Source organism: Empidonax traillii, unplaced genomic scaffold (assembly GCF_003031625.1).
Source record: "Empidonax traillii isolate 1590-97213 ecotype Southwest subspecies unplaced genomic scaffold, ASM303162v1 scaffold521:size443152, whole genome shotgun sequence".
Classification (NCBI taxonomy): domain Eukaryota; kingdom Metazoa; phylum Chordata; class Aves; order Passeriformes; family Tyrannidae; genus Empidonax; species Empidonax traillii.
In genome coordinates this window covers 290,940-306,125 of record NW_020955714.1, presented here as the reverse complement: position 1 = coordinate 306,125, position 15,186 = coordinate 290,940, and the positions used below count along the sequence as shown (strand labels likewise).

The window sequence follows — 15,186 nt, the reverse complement described above, 5'->3', positions numbered from 1 at the left end:
AAAATAGATACAATAAAAGATGATGGTTCCAGATTTATAAATAAAGTTAAAATTTAGTAAAAAATCAGTTTGAAATTAGTAACAAAATTTAGTGAAAAATTAAAAGCTTGAAAATCAATGTAGATTATACTCTAAGCAGTTGGATTTGTTTAGTTCAAATATATGTTTAAATTCTGGAATACTGGAGTTTCCTATTGTTTTCCACTTAGAGTATAGTTTCGGTGTTACTCTTTCTCAAGAAGAACACAACAATTCCTGCTCTAACAGTATTTCAAATGAGAGTGTCTAACAACATGCCGCTTGGTAGACTGGAAGATTTATGAAAACTGAAAAAGGTCTGATGCTTGTTCTTTGTGATTAGAAAGTGGCAAGGGGGGATAGTTCAATAACAAGTTTTTGTTAAATCGAGCGTGATTCTGCTCAGTTGAGATGACCTTATTACTTAGTTTGATGCCACCATGTGTGTTTGGTACATTTCTAGTGAAGTGAGTCGCACTGTTTAACTGGAAATGACATAACTGTGATGTATTGGGAAAAACAAATAGTGGTAGGATTGAGAGTGGGGATCTCTATTGGCATGAATAATATAATGCAGTTTAGATAATAAGGTGATCATTGTTCTGGAATGACTAAAAGAAAACATAAATAAACAAACAAAAAAGATTAAGTCATACTGCAGTTGTCGCACGAAAAATTCAGCTGTGAGAGAGCAGTGCCAGCCTGAATAGCAGAGGATTCAAGCAGAACCATTGCCTAGCCTTCTGGCAGGGAATAGTGCTGTTTTAATACATACACTGTGCTGGTGTTGAGCTGGGCCAGGGGATTGATCCCGAGATACCACCTGGCTGCAGTGCTTGTATTAATAGGACTTTTCCAAGCAACCTCAGGTTCCCTAAATATTTCACAAGCTGCATGCAGTAAGAACTGTGTGTACGTAGCAAATGGATTTTTTCTATCTAACTTTTTAAACAAAATTTACCTCTATAGCCACTGTAAAGTGATATAAATATAATTTACTGGAAATTCGATCAGATCTTTCCAACAAACATTGCATTTTTCCCACTGCCCTCCAAAATGGAGCAGGTAATTCTTTTTTTTTACATGTAGGTATTTATATAAATTTTGTGGCATAGAGTAACTTAGATCTTACATGCAGAAAATTTTCAGGTCTTCTTTTAATTTCTAGGGTTCTGACAGCTAACTTAAAAGCACCAGACTAGCATAAATTATTCTCCCTACAAAACACATTGTAATTAATTGCAAAATTTGGATGGGATATTTACTTTTATTTGCAGCTTATTATCTCAATCATACTTCTCCTGTCAGCCAGGAGGATGAGTGCAAAATTAATGTGAAGATAGTCTGAAACCTACTTTCTGTCAAGGAAAAGTAATTAGGCAGAGATGGCTCAGTAACTGTACCCAGAACTATCAGCTGTATAGTAAAATTCTGGTCTCCATCCTATCAGGCAGTATTGCACTGCTGCCTTCCTCAGATAATGGCCCTCTCCATCTCTGGGGTGCTCCTGTCTCATGTTGGAAGCCTTTAAATCTCTCAGCTAGAATTTATGTCCTTTACCTCATTCATTTAATCAGCCTGACCGTGCAGGACCTGCTGTTGCCTGAGAAGGTCCATGTGCTCATGTACTGTGGAGCTGCTTTTTACTGTTCAGTATGGCTTATATGTCACAAACTCTCTGAATCCACATGGTTTTCAGGAATAACAACTCAGTCAGGAGGCCCAAGTTTAAAATGAATTTAAGGAGGAGGTTTGTCCTAATTTAAATGGTTTGGATAAACTCCTTCTGTGTGTGTGTGTGAATAAATATGTTTATATACACTCAGAGTTCTGTATTGTTTTTTCTGTTTATATTGCTGAATACATATGCTGAATTTGATTGGTTTAAGACCATTTAAACTTTACTGTAAACAAAGGAAAAAAGCTGATCATTTTACTTTGCTTTCATACCACACTGAGCTTCATGCCACAGAAATGAATGTTAAATTTAAATATGCCTTACATTTCTCTGATTTTGAGAAATTGTCTTGTCATGGCAGGACATGGCCTAACTGGTAAGAACAAAGCAGAATTAATGTAAGTCTGACCTTAGCAAATACTAGCCCCTCAGAATGTGAGTAGGTGTTTGAACTTCAGTTGCCTGCAGATGTCCATGAAGCAAACTCCTGGTTGTGTAGTTCCTTAAAAAATTATTAGCTTGAAAACCATAAGTGTTTGACAATATTGCATCCATTATTGGCGAAGTAAGTGGGAAAGGTAAACACTGTCTCTGTCACATACACACTCATGAAGTCTAATAATAGTCAAGAGCATAACTAGGAATAATGTTACAGGTCTTTGTTTTCTGTGGCTATTCTAACAAAGTAATAAAAAAAGCAAGTTGGGCTGCAGTGTTTAGTAGGATAAAGGATATTACTGTCTCTAGAGATCTTGTGAATGCTGACATGCTGTCACAACAGATCAGTCTTATTAAGGATGTTTTGAAAGGCTGTAAGTGTGGAAGTGGAAGTGGACTTTGTTTTTGAGGCTACACTCTGCCAGACTTTTTTTTTTTTTTTTTTTTGGTGTTTCCTTTACAATTCTCTGTCTCTTTCCCTGACTTGTTCTGATGTGTGGGCCTAAGTGCACTTGGTCTAGAGTTTCTTTGCCACAAGGTGACTTTAAATATAAATTCTGTGCTCTAAAAATCAGTTATCTAATTAAGAAGTCATTTAAAGTATGTAAATTAAAAATAGGACAGTAAAGCTTCAAAAATAAATGATCTGAGAACAGTGCAATTAAGCAAACTTTGTGGCAAAAAATGCACTCATTAGTTGGGATTTTAAATTTCCTTGTCTAAAAGCTGCAATAATTTCCTTATTGTGTTTTGAGAAGGGAAGGAAACCTTGGCAAAAGTGAGATTCTGTTACAAGAAGAAACTTGTCTGATATAGGGAACAGCATTGCTAAATCACGTTTTGCTTTTACTATAATTTTTTAGGCTGGAAGATAGAGAGTTAATGCAATGCTTTTGACTAGTATTAAAACAAGTGTCTTCAAAGAGATTACTTGGAAATCTGACTCACTTTTACAACTTTTGTGGTCCAAGAGCTCCCGGATACTTTATAAATCAATTTGAAACAGTCAAGAGAGTAGGTGTATTCCATTGGCTATTCAGAAAAAATTTGTCATGACCCCACTTAGCTTTCATACTATGAAATACTGTTTCCTTCTTTTAATACACAAATGAAACCATAATTGGGACATGGCTCAAATTTACAGGTTGCCTAAGATGTAAGAAGAGGTTTAAATGTCCATTTGGCAGCGAAAATGATAGCTAGTATCTGACAACTGTCTAATTTTAGACTGACTTAATCCAAGAAATTGATTTCGTACACATTCATAGCAGTTTCATGTTAGAAATAGTGTTAAAGTATCATATTTATTACAGTAATACCACTGTATATAAACTTCTTGTTTGAAGTTGCGCTCAGTATTGCTAGATCCTACACTTTCAACTCAACTTTACAAAAGTTGCTCCTTTAGGAATGCTGAAATGAGGATGGATGCCAATTTCATCCGGATTATTAAACCACTTGTCATCAAAATCCGACCTGCTTAGAACCTGTCTAGACAGTTAAGAAGTACATTTTACAATGAATAATATGTTGAATATCTGTATAATGCTTAACAAGATTGATCCTGTTTTATTATGGCCTATTTATTATGGCCTGCATGCTGTGAGGATCAAATATATGCCTTTACTGAGCATCATTACAAAATGCTATTGCTGATTATTATCATCATCATAATCATCATCATCATCATCATTATTATTATTATTATTATTATATTTTGCTTAAATATTCCCTCTAGAGGAACAAGAACCTTTTTAAAAACTCAGATCCACATACTAGCAGTTTTCCATTTCATCCTAATACATTTGATTATATAACCATGGTATCGAATTCTTCATGTGAAGAAATGAACAGAAAAGTAGACCATCTTAAGCAAATGGTTTGGAATGCTTCTACGCAAATTAAATTAACTTTCAGAATTAACCTGTCCTTCAAATAAGAATTTGCTCTGGTTTTATGTGAAACATTTTCCCATGTGTCTTGTTTTACACTGTGACAACAGGACATAGATTGTTGCATGTTTTAAGGTTAATAAGATGTTACAGTGGTAATGGCAACTTGGCTACATTTGTATTATTAAACATCTAGGAACTGAAATTTCATTTGTTATTACTGTTTTGCTCTAGGATGTCAGCTGTAATGAAATCACAGCTTTGCCACAGCAGATAGGCCAGCTGAAATCTTTAAAAGAACTAAATGTCAGAAGAAATTACCTCGAAGTTTTACCCCAAGGTAAAAGCAAATGATCAAAAAATACCTTTACAGTAGCTCTTTTTAGTAGCATTTTGGAAGTATTTTTTACTCATATTAATAAATAGGATTAAAAAGTAGTAATTACTTTGTGTTTGAAATTATTCCATTTGAGTTTGCAAAATAGAACATTGTGGTATTCACTGAAGAGCAGTGTCTGAGGGTTTTTTAGTATCTTTATGATTCTAGACATCTTTTAAGTTACACAGGCATCTTCATGCAATATGGGAACTGTCAACAGAGTTTCAGCAAAAAAAAATATTTCAAAGTATTGGTTTTAATATTTATTAATGCTTACATAATAATAACACTCTTTTCATTTCCCAGAGTTGAATGGAGTAAATGTTGATCTTATTCCTCCCCGAGTTTGTATTTTTCCTGAATGCAAAACAAAGTGCTTTATACAGAAATATTATTTTATGGCAAAAATAAAACCAGATATAACACCTTTTCTCTTTTTTGTTGCTTTTAGAACTAGTGCATCTTCCCTTGGTAAAGTTTGACTTTTCCTGCAATAAAGTGCTTGTGATTCCAATTTGTTTTAGAAAGATGGTGCAGTTACAAGTATTATTGCTTGAGAATAATCCTTTGCAATCTCCACCAGCACAAGTAAGTAACAGCTATGATTTAAATTGTGCCTTAATACTGGGGGGATGATAGCAAATTATAGACTATAAAATGTAACCTTCTGCAATTGCGATCTTCTGAATTTCAGTCATCACAGACATTATTTTTTGACACCTAAATAGGAAATATCTAAATAAGACATGGAAAATATCCTATGTTCTCTGTATGAATCTGTGCACTCCTTGAACCAACACACATCTGGAAGATTTCCATTCTGTTAACTGCTTGTTTATTTTTATCATTCCTGTCTGCATATGAAACCTAGTGTCAGAATAGGTATATAATTTTGAAAAAGAGAAATGAAAAATCTGGATAATTTTTCTCTCTGTTAAGAAGAATCCAGTTCTAGGAGGTTCTGCAGTGATTTAACTTAAAAGTATGCAGATGTCTAGAACATAAACCATGTGAAATTTATTTAGCTTTATAATGTGAGTTTATAGATTGTGATACACAAGGAAATCAAGCTCCTATTCTGAACTCTAGGCCACGCTGAGTAGTAATGATAATAAATGAATGGAACCTGTGCTCTGCATCTCTGAAAGCTACAATTGTTCTGAATTAACAGCTGTTGAAATACTGAAGAATTTTTATTACATTGGAGAAATGGCTTCCATTCAGTAATGATGCTGCTTTTAAATTAAAAAAAAAAAGAGATCAAGTTGAAGTGTGCACTTTAAGAAAAATCCTAAAATGCAGGTGAAATCCATCATAAGTATGCTTGGACACTAGCAAAAATGATGTGACCAAAAATATAAAGGACACATTAATTAATTAAATGTCAATATTAACTAATTTGGAAAATAATTATTCAATTTATTGTTAGCAATAGGCCGCACCATATATTTTACTGTAACTTTTTTAATTAAAAGCTCATTTGGATTTTTTTTAATTAGACGATATTATTTTCTTGTTTTCTGTCTTTGAGGTTATTTTTACTAGTATACACAAATAATTGATGAGGTGATTGAAGTACTTAGTCATTTGAAAAATAATAAAATCCATTTTTCTTTATGTGATATTTATTGTAATAATAGTATTTGGTTTTCAGGGAGGTTTAGGCTAAATGACATTTGAAATAAATTTTTTTTTTCATTCTAGTCATAAATCTAACTTTTCTTTCTTATCTAACAGATTTGTACAAAGGGTAAGGTGCATATATTCAAATATCTGACTGTACAAGCTTGTCAGATTAAAACAGCAGACTCGCTGTATCTTAATGCCATAGAACCACAGCATTTGCCACAACCTGTGGAAGAGAGGTATGTATGAAAGTCTCACCTAGTTTTTCCATGTAACACTTATAAACAAAGTGAAATAATATTTATCTTCAGATTCACAAGCTTTGTTTCTTTAGATGCTATTTAGAGAGTGGTTTTCTGAACAGAGATTTGTTTTACTTTGTTTTAGTTTAAATTTGCTATTATTCTAATGAAGTCCCTCTAAGAGCTTAGGAAAAAAATTATTAATCAGTTCCTATTGAAGTTAGCAGTATGTTAGTTAAGAGTTTAAAAGTGAACCTTAGTTTAGATCTAACCTCTTACTGGTCGCCTCCTTTAATATATTGAAAATAATTCAGATGGCAGTAACGTTGGGTGTTCAAACTTTCATTAAGTAAAGTAAACATATTAGCACACTAAATAAATTTTGATTTCTTGTGGTGTTCTATGATTTATATTTTGTTGTACATTTGTGATATAATTTTGAATTCATCCGAAGTCTTGTGCATCAAGCAAAGAGAACTGCATGAATGTTGAGATGCTTTTAAAGTGAAACATGCTATCTGTTAGCAAAAAGACAAAATCTTTCGTGTCTTGCATCAAATATCTAGGAAATACCATCTTGTACCATGGTTTAAGGACAGGAACTGGATATGAAGCAGCTTCTTTCTATGAGATTCTCCATAGCTAGTTGGAAATGATCTTTCAGCTAGCTCTTTCTTTGCTATGGGCAATGTTATATAACCAATCAGAGAAAGTATATTTTTGGAGAGAAGTACTCAATAAAAACAAAAGGTTGATTTGAATAATAATAGAGATGTGGCTTCTAAAACCCTGGGGGGAGAAAACAAAAACTGTTATGGAATCCCCCTTTCAGTCATCTGAAATTCAGTCAAATTCTTCGAAAAAAACGAATTGTTTTTCTCCACGTACCTTTGGAGACATCTTTGTGAATTTCTATCAGATAAATGTCAAGGATGAGAAGAATCCAGAATAAAGAGTTGGTTTTCCATTTGGGAAACAACCTCTCAGTTTTCTGTTTTGTTCTCTTAGTATATGAGAAAATTGACAGGAACGTCACATCCTGTATGATATTTTGATCATAGTGGAGATCACAGGTTAGGGTAAGGGGATAGTACAGAGTAGATAATAGTTTGTAACTAGCAGCCTAATGCTCTATCACATAATAATTACCACACTTTCATTTTAGAGCATAACTTTATGCTTCTAATGAAAAACATAACCCAGTTAGGATTTCCATTGGCAGTTGCTACAAAAAAGTCCTTAGTGTTTACTGGTAAGAGGTATATTAAGATTAGGATGAATTAATCAGACACCTTACTCATGTGAAGACTGATAAAGCTCATTTTTTAAATTGCTGTATCAATCTGAATTCAGTATTACAGCTACCCGGATAGCAAATGAAGAGATAATAGAGTATACTTTAAAAAAAGTTAGGTGAGAGAGTATTACATTTAATAGTGTACTTCAAAATGAGTAGAGGGTATATCAGGTAATGAAACCAGAAGAGAGAGCAGTTGCCATTATTTATAGTAATTTTCTTAAAAACCTAAATTTCAGAGTCTATTTTAAAGCACCGAAAAGAGGTTTTTGTGTTAATGATTACTCTGAGCCGCAGGGAGATATTTTTAATGGATCAAGAGTTACAATTAAATCAGTTGACTTCAGTTTGAGTTCAGCTATTTTGGTTGCTTCTCCCACAGTAAATTGCTTCAATTGGACTCCTGTGCTACTTATTTAGTAACTAAGCATTTTAACCTAGTGCATAGACAAAAGTAAGCTTATAGCAGATGATTTCTGTTGTTTTTATTAGTCCTTAGGTTAACCAACCATTCCATCTGATCTGTTTTACTACAATCAGACTGTAAAATTTTAGTTTTTAACTGTACCAGGCTATTTCACCCTCAACCATTAAGACTGGTTAGAAATTCACTCTGATTTAAGTGAAACGAGAACAGAATTTGAACATAAATGCTATGTTAGCTTTTTACCAGTTTTATATTTTTTTTTATTTCACATCTAGCATTGATGACATCTACCCAAGTAAAAAGGACTCAGATTCAGGTGTGGGTAGTGATAATGGTGATAAACGTTTGTCAGCAACAGAGGTAAGTTACTTGCTCTTTGTATCCAGCTCCCCTTCCAGCACTCGTATATTTTTACTTAGAGTAAAAATTCGAATAGATTTTTAGCCATAAAAACCCTGCAACCATATCCTTGACATAAACTTCTCACTAAGAAATGGCTGAAACAAAGGTAAAAGGAGACTATGTCTATTGTTTCTGTTGCTAGCTGAATAAAAAGTAAAACTGTGAATGAAGGAAGTGAGATACAGTTTTTCATGTGTGAAGGAGCAATACTTTTGTATTATTGCAGGCTGCTTTGGATAGTTTCTGTTTCAGAGTATACTGGCAGGAAACACCTGGAAAATCATTTACAGAATTCTGTAGGTCTTGAAAGTGAGATGTAGCCTGCTAAAGGAATAATTTTTTGTTTCCAAACTGAATGGCCCATGGTTTTTTTTAATACCAACACTCGAAAATATTTTTCTTGAAGTGTGTGTTACTCTGCTAACAAAAAAAAATTTACATGTTTTAGTATTCAGAACTTCTAATAGTGTGTATAGGAACATTTTACTGTACTATTTTCAAATGATAGTTGAAAAATGAACAAGACATGAACTTTCATCTAGAATAACTAAATTTAGTGCTTAACTGTCACAGAAGATGCAGGCTGAAAGGCAGAGAAGGAACTTCACTTTAACATTGGTTGTCTGAATGAATTTATGCTGTGCATGTCCTTTTTATTTCAAGCTGTTGGATTGTCATTGCTTCAGATCTAAAAGAACAGTGACTTTTATGCTTAGAATACTTGGAGGATGGTTTGTTTCTTTTCTGTTTGAGATACTAAATTGTTTGATTTTAAAATGTAATTCTTTTAAAATTTAGAATTTATTTTGAAAATGCCTTATGAAGTCCCTGAACATACTTCTGAAATATTTTTCCCTTAAAGAAGAAAAATACAGCCAGTGAATTCATAGAGTTAATAATGTGCAGCTTATAAGGGAGAACATTCGTGGGTTTCCATGTTTACAAAATGTTTTAATTCCAAGGTATTCTGGGAAAATAGGAATAACCACATGTATCTTTGCAGTTTTTAGGAACAAGGTAGATTTGCTCCATCCTTTATCACAAACCTTAGATTCAGGATTTAAACAAATATTTTCTACCTGGTATATAAACATATAAAAGTAGCAAGAATGGCATAGTTCTACTAGAAGCTAACAGCTGTGGAATTAAATAACTCTATGTAACACTCTCCCATTCCATTGGAGATCTTTTGTTAAAGTGGTCTGAGCTGATAACATCAGGAATATTATTTCCTTAAAATGTATATTCTTAAGGGATATGGAACAAACTGCTATATATGTATTATAACCGTTATAATTACAGAATGCATGTATGGAATACCTATGTGCAAAGTAGCAAGTTACAGAAATAGAGCATTTAAAGAATGAGTAACACCTGTGGGTTTGTGGGAAACACATGTGCAAAGCTCTGAGGCAGTTGTTAGTGCTAAGTGCTCTCTCTCGGGAGAATTAAGAATAAAAATTTAGCCTCTTCTGCAAACTGTGGTTTTGCTCTAGTTCACCTCAGGAGAGAATATGAGCAGGTCCCATTAGAGCAGCAGAGCCTTAGTGGCCTGGAACAGAAGTGAAGCGTAGTGTATCAGTGCTTCTCTGTGCAGCCAGTCTGTAAAGTCATGAACGGGACAGCCTTGTAGATAGAAGTAATGTGTTTTAATGTACCAACTAATACAACTGGAAAAAAATGGATGAGCTTTTAAGCCAAGACAAGCTATTGTACTTGAGAGTCTATGCTTTTTTTTTTTCCCCAGCTCTATCAGTTAACATAATTAAAGATATTGCTTCGTCAGCAAAGTTCATCTTGCTCACTTTAAGGCATTCAGTTAACAAGCTGCATTGTAAAAGCGGGGAAGAAGTGTCTTGGAGGGAAAGAAAACAAGGACTGTGATAAGAGACTCAGTGTTTCTACAGGCTTTGGTGGCTACAAGGAGCCCCTATTTTCAGCTGGCCCAGGAAAGCACAGGGAGCAGCACAGTGCAGCACTGTCACTGCAGAGAAAGGACTGGTGCAGTGAGGGAGATAGGAAAAGAGGACAGATAAATTGTTCTGCTTGGCAAACCTGTGAGGATGTATTCAGCATGACTACAACTTCCTACAACAGGATTTGGTCATGTGCTCTGGTATCCTTTCCCATGTTAATTGGCAACTCTTTAGTGAGCACTCTTCTCAGGATGTACATTTTTATCAGTCTAGGTTTGGTTTGGAACTAGTGTTTCTCTTATTTTTTCCTAGCCATCTGATGAAGATAATGTCAGCTTTAATGTTCCAATGTCAGACATCATGGAAGAAGATCATATTATAAAGGAAGATTCAGGTCACCGTGCTAACTCAAGAAAAGGTTGGAATGTAAAAACCATGGAAGTTAAATACAGGGGTTGTTGATTTCATGTCTACCTACCCACCCAGAAGGCTTTGAGCTTGCATATGCAGTTGTGTAAAACAGAAAAAGTGTGCTACTTAGAAAATTTTAAAAATCTGAGTTGAGTCCTTATAGTAATTTTCCATAACAATTCCAATGAAGTTGTTACACTGTCTCTCAAGAGTTAATAAGATCTGGTTTTGACTCGAGGGAAAAAAGTGAAAGTTGTTTTAAACCATGCTTCCCAACTAGTAATATCAATTTGCAATAATTTAGTAAATGTACAGTGTCAGAGTCCATTCCTATAGGTGGACTCAGTGCATATATAAAGCTTTATTAGTCAGTCAGTTCTGCCTCTGGAAACAGGTAAAGCTCTTAAGATTTTGTGAGATGGTGTAATTTTATCTAAATTTTTTTAAGTAACTGATGTTTTTCCAAATTATACTACCTACCAAAAAACAGTATTTCTCCAAGTTCTGCACATACGAATGATAAATGCTGGAGGAAGTCAGCAAGTTGCATATGGAAACCACATAAATAGGAGGCCAGCCTTTCCCTAGTGTTACACACTAGCTTAAATGAACTTCAGTTGAGATATTCATTGGAATTTGGGAGCATACAAAGAGAGATAGTAAAAGTATTACATCCTACAATGTTTATTAGCAAATTGGAGAGGGTAAGTTGTAGGATCATATCCCTGGAAATAGTATATGTAGGCAGGAGATTGGCATAGACTCTGAATAATTTTTGTAAGCATTTCACTCTTCGTCACAGCATGATAACGCTGAAATTATATTCAACTGCAAGTCCCTGGCTGAGATATCTGAATGTCTTAAAAGACTCTGCAGCTGTCCAGCTGTGCTCTTGTACCAGTACTGGCAAGACAGATTTGGTGTAGTTAAAAGCTGACTCCGTCAATGCCTGCTGTGGTGCTTCTGATAGACAACTGTATATGCCCAGGGTATTAATGTATTACAATTTGAAATGAATTGGTATCACTCTTTGCAATGCAAAGGTCTTACTTAACCCGATAGATGTTTGTAATATGCTTTGAATTTAAACTTTGGTTTTGAGCTCTGTAATTTAATACAGTTAAATTATGTTGAGTAACGAATGTTGAGCTGAACCAGAAATCATTCTTCTTTCTTTTTTTATTGCTGTTACTAGTGGAATTCCATCAAGGATCTTCTCACTTGATTGTCAATGATAAGTCAAGAGAAACAGTAAACCAGTTCGATGAATCAGATACACTTACTTCTGAATTTATGAGTTACATGAAGGCAAGTTTGTGACAAATTAAGGGGGGGAGAAATATTTTCACTACTTTCATAATTGCAGAGCAAACAGGAATGATAAACTGCATATATTTTAATGAGTAAGAGACTGCAGTTGATATTCATTGTTGTAAAAAGATACAGAAAGCAAAAATAAGCACTTAGATTTAAAATAATTATAATTAATTTAGGATATCAATTTACCCATAACTCTTTCTAGTGTATGTAAGAGTTATTCTCTATATTTAAGGCTTTAGGAAAAAAAGACGAGTATGTTTCATGTTACTTGCTTTAGATTTTGAATTGAGCAATTTTTTTATTTGTTACATTGCTAAAATTCAAGGCAACTTTGTGTTTAATGTGGTTGCTAAAGTTTTGAAGTAGTGTTATGGTAGTAAAATACATTTTCTTAAATTTTTTAAATATTATAGTAAAAATTAAGAGATCTATCAAGACAAATTGTATCAAATCACCTTCTAGAATAAGTGCTGCATTTTTGTTACCTTATGATGTGTATACCCTTCTTATGGGAAAAATCATGTTCTTCATTCCTGTAAGGTGAAGAAAAATAAAAAAGAATGGCTTTATTCATTCTAGTAGGGATTGGCACTGGGAAATGAGCCATCATTGGAGAATGTTAGAAAAGCTGGTACACTCCTCAGTGTCCCATATGGCAGAGCTGGATAGCATTTATTGGTACAGGGTGATGCAACTCATGTGCCAAACATGACACAAGAGAGGATAAGCCTCTCTTTTCTGCTGTTGATTCTCTACAAGTACAAATGCACATTCATTCAGAGAGCTTCTGTCTTTATTGGCAGCTGAACAAATTCAGTATTCCTGCTTGTCTGAGATGAAAGGGACAGTTGCAAAGCACCAAGTGGAAGCTTAAAAGGGAGTGTCAGGTTTTCAAATAAGTAAAACTTCATACTCATAGATGTAGAAGCTCTAATTTATGCCTACATTGAACCCAAAATAACTGGCTGACTGATACAAAGTCTTGCATGCAATTTTTGTTCTGATTTGTTCTTCTTTGAAACAATGTTTCAAGACTGTCAAAATTGTCAATTATGAATTCTGTTAATCAGTATGGGTGAAGTACGTACTTGCCACTGTTTGCATATTTGGAATTTCCTTACTCTGAAAAGAAATCTGTCTGCAGTAGGAGGGAAAGTAGGAGGAGAGTTAGGGTCCTGCTTAATTGAAGCATTGTTTCCATGTGCCAGAAAGTCACAGAGTCTGGGACATAGAATGAAGAATTCTTACGCAGCTTGACTTAATCTTTTTACTGTTAAAGGAAGGTAAGGGCTGTTAACCTCAATAAAATCTGAAGAGTGAATAGAAGATCTTGTAATCAGTATCTTAAAAGGGAGTACAGTAAAGAGTGGAGCAGAAGCGTTGAACTGCTTCAGCTAACCAACCTAAACTGTTACATAAATTAGGTCAGTGCAGAGCCTGAAAGCAAAATTTATCTGCCTACTTAATTGCAAACTTCAGTTCTCATTATCACTTTTGTCTGCTCACAGAGCAGAGCAGCAGAGTGTGATGAATTATTAAGAATAGAAGAGGACACACAATGGCAAACAGACGAAATGTGAGTATTTTTTATGTATCTATAAATAATTAGCTCTGTCATTTAATTAGTTTGACCAGAACTGATATTTCCTTGTCAGTTCATAATTTTGTAGACTCAGAGGCATGACAAATGCATAGCCTTTCACTTTGTGCGTGCTCAGTGTTTTACATATTATTGCTGAATAGCGTGGATGTTGTATTACAGCTAATTAATTTGTATGCACTGATATAATGCTGTAGTGTTTTTTGCTTATGTAGAATGCAAGCTTTTTTATTAGGTGTTTTGATATTTAGCTTATTAAAGGTATTGGTAACAAAAGATTTTATCAGAACTTGTAAGATTTAAATTTAATGTACATTTAAAAATTGATTTAATTGGAAAACATCCCTCCATTTTTTTTTCTTCTTTTGTCATAATTTTAGCCATGCAACAATCATTAACTCATAGATATTAATTCAAGAGTAGAACAAGTGAATGTCAGTTGCTGGGGTGAATGCATAAGAAAAGGGAATTTAACATGACAGTGTACCGTGAAGTTGTCACTTATCAGAACAGTGTAGTCCTATATCATGCAAAAACTAAAACTGAAGGAAGGAAAGAAGTAGTAACTTTCTGAAAGAGCCTTAGTGGCAGAACTAATAGGAAATAATACTTCTAAACTCCAAAAAGAATTACCAATGTTGAAAAGCAAAAGAAAGCAAACTGGCCTTTAAAAAAAGTCATTGTATTTATGTTAATACTATTCACATTAATACATGTGATGAGAGCAGTTAAGAGTCAAATATCAGTAAATAAATTTTCAATTTTAGAAGACATTCTACGTAGTTGAATGCTGAAAGTTTCAGTTCATCAAATTTGTTTGTTTATATATGTAATAGGTTCAGGGAATTTAAGGACAAAGTGTTGGAGAACTTTTTCAGAAGAAAGTCTTTCCATAAATTCAGCACATACTGGTGTGTAGAGAGGCTGTTTTTCCCTCTCTATAGTGCTTTAATGCCAGTTGGAAGATGCAGGTCACAAACTGAAATCCAGACTACCCTTGATAATTGCTGTTACACCTTTTCTTTGAATGCTTTTTTTTTTTTTTTCTGTTATAGACTAAATTTATCAGAAGAACAAACTATTGATATAGCAATGATAGAACAACTAAGACAAGCAGTAGATTTATTACAAGATTCCAACAGGTATGCTTACAATAGCTGATGTGTTAATGTAATATATTTTAAATTTTTTTTAATTACTTTAGAGTACTCTTTTAACTGGCAATTGATTAAATTCTCTGGAGTTTTGAAGCGCTTTGTTAGCATACCACTGTATGCAGGGTTGTTAAGAACACTAGCATTCTCTTTCTGAGTATCTAGACAAGATTTCCAGTAAAAGAAGCAGGATTTCAAGAAAAAGAGAAACCTAAAATTAGAGATGAGGACACCCCCTAACCATTCATCTCATGTATGCTACTGTGATATTCTGGAGTTTTGTCCAGGATTTTCATTCTTTTTGAGATAAATTTTCCTCCTACTCATAGTTGGTGTATTTTGTTGGAATGAGAAGGTCTTCTGGCCCACCTTTATTGCAATTCAAT

At 34.0% G+C, this 15,186-nt stretch overlaps 1 protein-coding gene across 6 annotated transcripts in view; it reads left to right on the top strand.

Moving 5' to 3' along the window:
- Positions 1 to 15,186, top strand: part of LRCH1 (leucine rich repeats and calponin homology domain containing 1) — a 111,010-nt gene that overhangs the window by 54,703 nt on the left and 41,121 nt on the right. For 5 of the 6 annotated variants that reach the window (XR_003572693.1, XR_003572695.1, XM_027896963.1 and 2 more), the window contains exons 4-11: positions 4,261 to 4,366; positions 4,857 to 4,993; positions 6,143 to 6,270; positions 8,273 to 8,357; positions 10,628 to 10,733; positions 11,922 to 12,034; positions 13,555 to 13,622; positions 14,702 to 14,788. Coding sequence is in view for 3 of the 6 variants with exons in the window: in XM_027896963.1 (XP_027752764.1) it covers positions 4,261 to 4,366; positions 4,857 to 4,993; positions 6,143 to 6,270; positions 8,273 to 8,357; positions 10,628 to 10,733; positions 11,922 to 12,034; positions 13,555 to 13,622; positions 14,702 to 14,788 (830 nt within the window). In the remaining 3 variants the exon portion in view is untranslated. The remainder of the gene's footprint in view (positions 1 to 4,260; positions 4,367 to 4,856; positions 4,994 to 6,142; positions 6,271 to 8,272; positions 8,358 to 10,627; positions 10,734 to 11,921; positions 12,035 to 13,554; positions 13,623 to 14,701; positions 14,789 to 15,186) is intronic. The other variant, XR_003572694.1, reaches the window with a different exon arrangement.